The sequence below is a fragment of the Gossypium hirsutum genome, chromosome A03 (assembly GCF_007990345.1).
Source record: "Gossypium hirsutum isolate 1008001.06 chromosome A03, Gossypium_hirsutum_v2.1, whole genome shotgun sequence".
In the NCBI taxonomy this organism is placed as follows: domain Eukaryota; kingdom Viridiplantae; phylum Streptophyta; class Magnoliopsida; order Malvales; family Malvaceae; genus Gossypium; species Gossypium hirsutum.
The window spans coordinates 88,980,304-88,990,039 of NC_053426.1; the positions used below are offsets into that span (position 1 = coordinate 88,980,304).

The window sequence follows — 9,736 nt, forward strand, 5'->3', positions numbered from 1 at the left end:
TAATAATGTTATCAATTGAAAGTCCAACGCTGAAACTAGATTGAACTAAATTCCTAAAATCTAAAAGCAGGATTAAATTTTCAGAAGTCTGAATAATACAGGGACTAGAGGTGCAATTAAACCATATCCATATACACACATACTAGAAATTAAACTACAAAATTACACGTCTGAATATTATCCCTACCATGTGCATCAGAAATCGTCAGCTCTAATTCTATCCCTAGAAAAGCTTTATAAAATAAGGGATAAAGACTGACATTTGTAGACAAAGATTAAGCAAAACCCCTTTCTAAAACAAATGCCCTTTGATTCCTGTATGAAAGTAATAAGAAAATACCGATGGGAGATAAATGTCTGAAACAGACCAATGACTAATAGGACTAAAAAGAACTCCAGATTGAATTGCTGCTATCAAAAAGAAATCCTTGAAATGGGAAAAAAGTTACATGAATTCTGACAATGTACACCAAATTCCTTCCTGTCTCGAACAATTCTTAAATTTCAAACCGTAACTAAATTTACAAACAATCACAAAACCAGGGTGTGAAAGAATACAATGTGTTAAACCACAGCTTGTTAGATACAGCAGCTGCACCAGCAATTGTGAAATAATCTCAGGGTAATGCCGGGTTTACCCCTCAAATAGCAAAATTGTCGATTCCCCGTTCTCTGGCATCATATACAAAAAGATGCAACTCCCCATCAACTCAATCCCGGTGAAGTAATTAGACCGATAAATCAATGTGACCTCTGAAAAAAATCCTCAAAGCTACCAAAACCAAATTGTGTGACCTCTTGCAACATTAAGAGGATAACAAAATGAAGTCAGACACAGAAAGGGGGTCAGCAGCAAGATGTGCTCATTAAATTATACAGGTACAAGAAATGCCCATCAAAACCCTCTCCAAGCTGATCACGTAGCCGATGATGATCTTGAGTCTGCTGATTTGTTTGTATGACACATGCAATCAGGGCATGGGAAAGTATATATTGAATCGCTTGGCCTTTTGAGTTCAAATCCCTTTGAGTCACTATGAGACCGCATATTCAGCATTTGACGCTTGAAACTTTTCCACCTGGAATAAGATACTATTTCAATATGTATTTCTTCATGCTTATCTAACTGCTAATATTTCCAAACTTTCTAACCCTCTAAAAATAATAACGCTAAGAATATTTCTGTCTACACTATCACAGCCATTAAACTTGTAGGAGAAACCAATCCCTGTTTTGGCTGAAATCCTAATAGAGATCGCATATTTTTATCATTTTTTATCCCCAAACTAAATCAATCATTTTGGTCTTTCCAGGAAAACAGGAAACTTAAAAGTATACGGATTTAGAATTAAGAAAAATGCATACCCAATATTAGGATTATCAAATAGTAATGCCAACTTTCGCTTGTCAGGTCGAATTGTCTTGGAGTGTCCTCCGTGCAAGTATCTCCTGTGCCCCATCAGAAAATGAGGAAAATTTCCACCTTGAGTGGTCACAAATACCTCACTATGAAGGCAAACAGTATAGTCTATGGCGGCCATCCTGGAAGAAAAGTTCTGAAAGCAGTAGTCCAAGTCAAAGATATGAAAAAGAATCAAAATGAGGGAAAAAAGGAAGAGGTGAAATCTCCTATGTTCAAACCTTATATGGAGTAAGTTCTTCCTCCGATGCCAGCATCTCTTTTGTTTGCAAGTTGGGAAACATTTCCAATAATGGAGCCATTGTTTTCTCAGCGTTGTATATTTTTCCAGATGCCAAAAAGATATATGTATTGTTATCAAACCCCATTCCTCTAAGCATCAATCCAACCTAATAGGTAAGAGAAAACTCGAAATAAGTTATCATTGATACGAGAAGTAAATCTGTCTGTACATATATATATGAAATAATTCCTTCATGCTAGTTAACACAAGAACATCGGTCATTACAGTAGAAATGCTTTACCATGTCGCATGAATAGTCAAAGAAATATACATGAATAGTCACTTAAATATGCCACCTTTATTAAGGTCAAGCAACAAACTAATTAAACCATCAAATAGTCAAAGAAATCCCCTAAGGCAGTACAAAAGCAATAGTAAGTCATCTTCTTAAGATTCCATTACTTCAAAAAGAACCAGAATTCATAAAGGAGTGGTCAAATTCTGAAATCAGTCCTTGAAATATACAAGAATGTTGATTAGAAACTATACTTTATTAGGGTAAATTGAGTCCCTACTATTTGACTCAGTTTGCACAAATAATAGACTATGACCAGGTAATAGAACAGAACAACATATAATGACTTGACCAGAAAAAGTAGTTCCATAATTACAACTAATGAATTCTTTTTGTCAAGTAAGACCTGCTATTAATTTATTGCAAGCCAGTCTAAAAATTCTAGTTTTTATTTTATGCCATAAATCAGAGAATGAATAGAAATTTTATCATTTCATCAGGTAATATTAATATTTTGAGATCCTCTGACTACCATCAGCAAACAAGCAATAAATAATCAAGAAAACCTGTAAACCCGTTCATATAGATGTTCTTTTAGCTACACTGATCTACCAAGTACCATTCCAATCTAACACCAATAAAATTATCTTTGCTTTTCGGATGACTATCAATAATTGAATTACCGTCTTGTAAAGATCAATCCAGTTTAATTTTCAATTGGAAGTAACTTTAGAAAACAACAAAAGTGCAACCAAGAGTACCTCTAAAGGAGTAAGTGGACATTTCCCATTAATCCTGATTGCTCCAGGGCGTATAACTCGACCAGGTTTTGTAAACTTCCCTTTCCAACCTCTTTCCCTTGCTTTTTTCATGTCTTCTTTTTCCTGCTGCCCACCATCAAATACACAACAAGAGAAAGCAACCATATCCTGCAAATCAAGAGTATGTCATACACATTTTACAAAAACCAAGTTGATAAATATTATCTTTTACCAGGGGAAACCTATGGCTGCCAACAGTCATAGCAGTAATCCTTTTTATGATCATCACAACACTAACCTCTTCAAAGCGAAGATGCACGGAAACATACTTGCCACCACTATTTGCACTGAGCTCTTTCATTCTGGCAACCAAAGTTTCCCCAAGGCTCAATATTGGACTTGAAAACCGTAAAGCTTCATAATTTGCCAAGCACCTCAGTCTTTGGACAGCTGGAGGAGCATCAAACGATAAGCGGTTTGCAAAAGGAGAAATCCTTATAATCCTGAGTCATTCAATCAAAAAGCAAGTAGCTCAAATTAAGACAAGAACAAACAGTGTACTTTATTGATAGATAATTACAAGATGAAGAAAATAAAATTGGTAACAAAAACCCCAACCTATGCTAAATTTAGCCCTTAACATTTACTCCTTTGGTCATTTTGGCTCTAATTTTTTTATCACTTTGGCTCTCAACTTTCAAATTTTAGTCAAATTACCTTTTTGTAGATGGAAAAGTTTAATAGACCATAAAAATTTTAACACTAAGGTGGCAACTCACATGGCAATCCACATGTACTTCATAAAAATTATTAAAAATTCAACAAATTAAAAAAAATAATTAAAATCTTTTAAAAAATATTATCCGCGTCAACAATAAAATTCACAAAGACTATTGTTAAAGTTTTAACAGCTCAATCAGCTTTTCTGTTTTTAAAAAAGAAAAACTGACTAAATTTTGAAAATTGAAAGCCAAAGTGATCCAAAACTTAAATTAAGGTTTAAGTGATAAAACGGATAATTGTTAACAGCTAAATTTAGCAAAAAAAGTATTTTTCCAATGCTGCAATTAGCAATAATATCTAGAATTCCTATACATCTCTCAAGTAAACAAGCTAAACTTAATGCCAGTTTACCATTACTTTTGAAAAGTACTGCAAAAAAACTGCAATGAAAAAAGAGCTTTAAAAAAATTTGGTTTAAGATTCAAGTGTTTAACATTGTTGTCAAAAAGTGCTTTTGAGAAGATAAAATATCCCTTTTTAAACTGATATTGTAAAATAAAAAATATGCATTTAAATTATATTAAAATTTATTAATATTAAGATATAATCAACATAAATTATAATAAATATATAAAAATAATTTATTGTAACTCATTATTAATATTTAGATGTATCAAATATAAATTTTAAATATTTTTTAAGCAACTAATATAAATGATTTGTAAGATTTAATTTGAATACATAAATCCTATTTTAACTATTAAAATGTAACTATTACAAATTCAAATATATAATGCTATATTTGAAATAAATTTTAAAACAGATAATTATACTCAATATGAATATGAAAAAGATATTGAATAATAAATGAGGTTGAAAATGACATTTTGACTCCAAAAGAGCTTTTCCAAACGCAAAAACTGGGTTCAAAGGCACTTTTCCCTTTAAAAATTATCTGTTTAGCATTGTTTATGGCTCCAAAAGTGCTTTTACCTCCAAAAGAACTTTTGAAACGCAATGGTGAACAGAGCCCTAAAAAGAAACAATTAAGCAACAATAATGCTCAAACTCACTTTTCTTCGAGGAGCTTGGGTAGGACTACATCCTTATAATACTGAATGGATGACCAGGCTGTAATTCTGAAGTTGTAAACATTAGTCAAATTGTTGTCAAATCGTTCCATTATGTACTCAGGAATCTTATTAACAACTCGTACATCATTCTTCAAGGCACTGATGAAATAATCTTCATCATAGATATCTTTGAATTTGCTGGAAAAATTAAAAAGGTACACAAATTTCAGTTGACATGATAACAAAACGATTGGTAAAATGTGATCATATCACAAGAGTCTGGAAGGAACAAGGGTAATGCATAAAAGAAAAAAATGATGTTCAAACTAATAAATGATGTACAGAACCAAGAAAATTGAAAATCAAAGTTAGTTCAAGAAAAATTTCAAGAGCTTTTTTCATTTGAGGAAATATATATATATTTTTTAATTCATTTCATTTTTTTTCTCATTTGAACACTTTCTCAAAATTTTTCTTCCCCACTTGGAATGGAAAGATAGTAATCCCAATCTGGCTTGAAATGCAATTCCAGTAGTATTAAATTTTGTATTTCAAAAAGTGTGGAGTCCTCAACCCAAAAAAAATCGTGCGAATAATGCACCTAATTTCAGTAATATTTTAATTAACAAAGATTCACATCCCAAACCTACCAGTATAGCAAATTTGTACAACTCAGGACACAAATTAAAATTATTATTAATGAACCTCTCCATGAGAATCAGATCATAGGATATCTTTCAGGTTAAGCTTCTCAATAGATGTCAATTTGTCAGAGAACTGAGACTCCCCTCCCCCCCCCCTTTTTTTTTTTCTTTTTCCCTGGTAGTTGATTACTAAATTTTTGTACACTTCTCCTTGATGGTACACTAAGAACATAACAACTGGAAATAGAATAACACGAACCTGGGATCTCTCCATATGCTATGAAAATGGAAGTTTGGGATTAGAAGTGTTGCATTAAGATAGCCAGCCACAGCAACAGCGTTGCATATCTACAGAGTATCCAAAACAACCAAGTAGAGAAAATATTTAATGCGATCATAAAATATATAAGCTTTTAAAAAAAAGGAGGTAAAATGTAAATTGTTAATAGAAACTAATGAGAAATAAAACCAACCGAAGTCCTCTGCTGATTTAAGCCTCCGTTTGCCTCAACATATATGTAACCATTTGATTCAGGTAAGCCTATAGTGGTTGAAAGAACAGCCCAGTTTTAAACTAATGAACACAGTCAACAATCAAAATCCATATTCATGTATATAAAGTTGAAAAATGCATATACACATGCACATAGAAAACAAGCAAATACCTCAAATTTGCAAAACACCAGAAATGGCACATAGAACTCTAAATGAGCGACATTCAAAATGTCAGTAACATAAGAAGCAAATTGGCAATCCTCAGCACCCAAGATCATCAACTTACCAGCCTGAAAACCTAGTCAATCAACAACTGAGTTGTCTGACCTTTTAAACAAATGGTTTCTACATCTAATCTAGATATATATGTGCGCCAGGAAATTTATAATTTGTATAGATAAGGGAGGGCCAAGAATCAGAGCAACGTATTTTCACTTTTCAAAGTGTGCAATCCCAACTCTGTTTGACATGTACCATTCATTTAGAAAATCACTACTATTCCAATTTTTTATAGTCAAACTTAGAAGCTTGCAACAACTATGATCACCCAAAAAATAAAGAGGATACTAGATACAAGTTAAAGATAAGCAATTTGTTCCATTAGTCAAAAGTAATGCCAAAAACGAGATTCATCGATATGGATATATTTATATTTTAGAGCCACATTATGGTTGTCAGAAAACTAGAAGAATCTAATTAATATCAACGAAGCTGCAGAAAAATTATAATAACCTTCTTAAACAAAACAAAGGGAATAAGACATAGTTCCATACCTTCCAATGACTTGTTTACACAAGGCCTCCACTCCCCTCCTTTGTAGGAATTTTTCCAAATAGTCGAAATCTACAACAAATTCAATAAGTTTAGGGAAGATATAATAACAAATAATGAATAAGCATCAGATGTAAATCTCAATAATCAATTTAAAATCTACAAAGCCTTCACCGTGCAGCTGTTGCAGTATAGAACACTACAAAAAGTTAGATATGAAAGTATAATTAGATTGTATTGTAATTCATATTGCCCTTAAGAAGCAGACCGAGAAAGTTTAAAACAGAAAGAGCATAAAGTCAGACACTGATACATGCAAAGAAGAAATGAGCCCAATTATGAAAAGAAACCATAGCAACTGTTTACCATCCTAGTGTTCTGGTAATAAAGTGATTTGATTTATTCATATTCCGCTTCTGTAAAAGACTAATATCTAATAATCAAGTTAGATTTAGAAGAAGCAAGTCATCAACAATCCACCAGTGCTGCTCTACCTAAAGATTAAATCAATCAACGGAAGCTTCTGGATTCAATTCACTTAAGCTGCAATTATTTTTACTACAATATATAAAGAAATGCAGTTTCCATGTTCTTCAGATCCAGATACGATCCCAAAGATTGTTACAGCTGGAAATGAAACATGTACAACAAGACACAAGGGTCTACTTCCTCAGCAACCAACAGTGATTTTTTTATTAACAAAAAAAGGAATAATGCTAAAAATGATTCCTTGATTCAGCATTCTATTTCTCGGTAATCTTCAAAATGAGAAAAAAATTTTAAAATCTTTACCGTATTTCTAAATTTCAAGGAAATATTCGGAAATCTAAAGTCTAACACATTATCAATAACACAACAGAAAAAAGGCAACTATATTATCCAAGTCCCTCAAATTCTACCAAGATCCAAACCAAGAAGGAAAAGAAATGAAACAAAAACTCGAAATTCAAAATGGTTCAAAAGACAAATCCGAGCCAAAAGTGAAAATCTTACAAAAAAAAAAACTCGACCCGCAATAATAAGATCCAAGAAGCCATCAGAATTGAGTAAAAAGGAACAAATAAAAAATAAGTGACTCACCGCATCAGCAGAGGAATTATCGGCATTCATATCAATTTTAAGCTTCTCATAAAGCTCGGGACTCCGGTAAACAGAGCCGGGTGCGGGTCGGTGTTTAATAACGGGAACCACATCAAAAGAAACGGTGCCCATGTAAAGAAGCATCCCAGAGATGTAAATGAGAGGAGCAAAGAGAAAAATCCCTTGTCGACGAAGAAGAACCGAAAGAAGTAACCAAGCGAGACGGTGGGCTATGGTCCGCCCCGGTTGGAACGGGCTAAACCGACCCGACTTCCTTCCGTGGCGGTACCTCGGTGACCGTAGTGGTGACGCCGGCGGTGATGGGGTGCTGTGGCCGCTACTTGGAATCCTATTTTTTGCGTGCATTTGAAAAAACAAAAAAAAAAGGAAAGAAGAAATTGTTTCTCTGTTTATTTTAAATTCTATATATATATATTTCACCTTTAATGGTTACGTTATAGAGGAAGATGAAAGCTTTGTATTTTCTTTTTCCTTTCTCTCCTGTTGGTGGGGACGAGAGAAAGAAAAGAAAAGATAGAGTAAGAGCCGAAGAGGAATTTTTTTTCTTTTCTTTATTTGAATTTTTGGGTGTAAATTGGATGTTTGTAGTGATCGAAAGGAAAGGGGAGAGAAAGAGGATAGCACGTGCAAGTGGTGTTTGGGAGGGAGGGTGGGAGGGAGGGAGGGAAAATAATAATAGGAGGTGTGTTTGGAAGGGAAAAGTGTTCTTTTTTATTCCAAACTCACTCACATCACATGTTTTATCCTCTCTCTTTTTTCTTTTTTTTATTGAAAAAACTCCGTTCTTCTTACTTCATTCCATTCTTCTTACTTCATTCTTAGGCATCAATCTTGACGTTTTGAAGTTAAAATGGAAGTTTTGGTCAATATTTTTTATTTATTAAGGATAAATTATAAAAATAGTCATTTTTATTTACTTAAGATTATATTTTAATAATTTAAGTATTTTAGTTATTTGATCGTTTTGTTATAAAGTGGTCACTCTACTATTAAACTCTACTACCTCCCTAACAACAGTCCTATGTAGTAGTCTAAATAAGTTTTAAATATCAACTTAGATATCCAATTGTTAGGATGAAAATATATTTTTAATTAAATAAATTTAATTTGAACTGCCACATAGGACAGCCATTAGGGAAGTAATGAAATTTAACGGTAGGATGACTACTTCGTAACAAAATGATAACATAAATAATTAAAACGTAATATTTCAAATGCTAATAACTAAACTATAATCTGAGACAAATAAAAGTGACTATATTTATAGTTTACTCTTATTGTAATTAAACACCTTGCATTGTGTATTTCATAAGCTTTTATCTCTTTTTCTTCTCATAATTTTACTTTTCAGATTTTTCAATTAAGAAAGGGAGACTTAATTTGGATATCGTGGTTTAATTACTAGCTAATTAAGTTTTTCTCCATCAATATTGATCTCCTATAAAATGCTTTTATTGGAAATTGGTTTCCTAAAATAAAAAATCAGACAATGCTATAATTGGTATTGGGTTCAAGCATCGACTTAGAAGAATTTACTCTTTTTTTTCACTTTATTTTTATGGCATCACAGTGAAGTCATCTTGTGAAAAAAGTTTAAAGATAAATTTAGTTACTAATATTTACATATTTTATTAAAATAGTTATAATTGTATTTTTGAAATTTTTTTTGCCATCAACTTTTAATTTTTTTAAACTATTTTTTCTAATAAATTTAATGAATTCAAATTTTTTTAAAAAAAAGTTTCAATCTTTTATATATTTGTTTATTGAGAAGTTTTTCTACTGAGTTAATTTTTTTAGATAATTACATTTATTTTCTTTAAATTAAGAGTTTTTTTAATTTAATGTATTATTTATTTTTTTATTTTTTTACATGTAATTAACTTATAGGGTTATTTATGTAATACATCTCATTAAAAATATTCTACATATGAAATTTCACACCATCCTTATTAACTTTGTTAACATTACTTTCATTAAATTTGTTAGAAAAAACAGTTTGAAAAAAAAAGTTGATGATAAAAAATGCTCAAAAATACAATTAGGGTCATTTTGACAAAACATGCAAATATTAGTGGCCAGTTTTGCCATTAAGCCAAACTTAAAAGATCTTTTAAAATGAAAAAGAATTACAAAAAGTTAATAAAATTAATAAAAATTTTAAAAAGTATGTATTAGAAATTTTGATATTTTTAAAATTTTATAAATCAAATTTACTAGATTTTGAAAG

General features: G+C 31.5%; 1 protein-coding gene across 1 annotated transcript; it reads right to left on the minus strand.

Annotated features, from left to right (window-relative positions):
- Window positions 1-400: 400 nt before the first annotated feature.
- LOC107886292 (protein ESMERALDA 1) lies at window positions 401-8,139 on the minus strand. The gene is made up of 10 exons (XM_016810191.2): window positions 7,486-8,139; window positions 6,408-6,477; window positions 5,613-5,680; window positions 5,399-5,487; window positions 4,496-4,693; window positions 2,998-3,202; window positions 2,700-2,867; window positions 1,642-1,809; window positions 1,366-1,556; window positions 401-1,079 (listed from the first exon to the last, which is right to left on the minus strand). Exons 1-10 carry the CDS (start codon window positions 7,849-7,851, stop codon window positions 917-919), a joined length of 1,686 nt encoding a protein of 561 aa, XP_016665680.2. The 5' UTR covers window positions 7,852-8,139; the 3' UTR covers window positions 401-916.
- Between the last annotated feature and the right edge of the window lie 1,597 nt (window positions 8,140-9,736).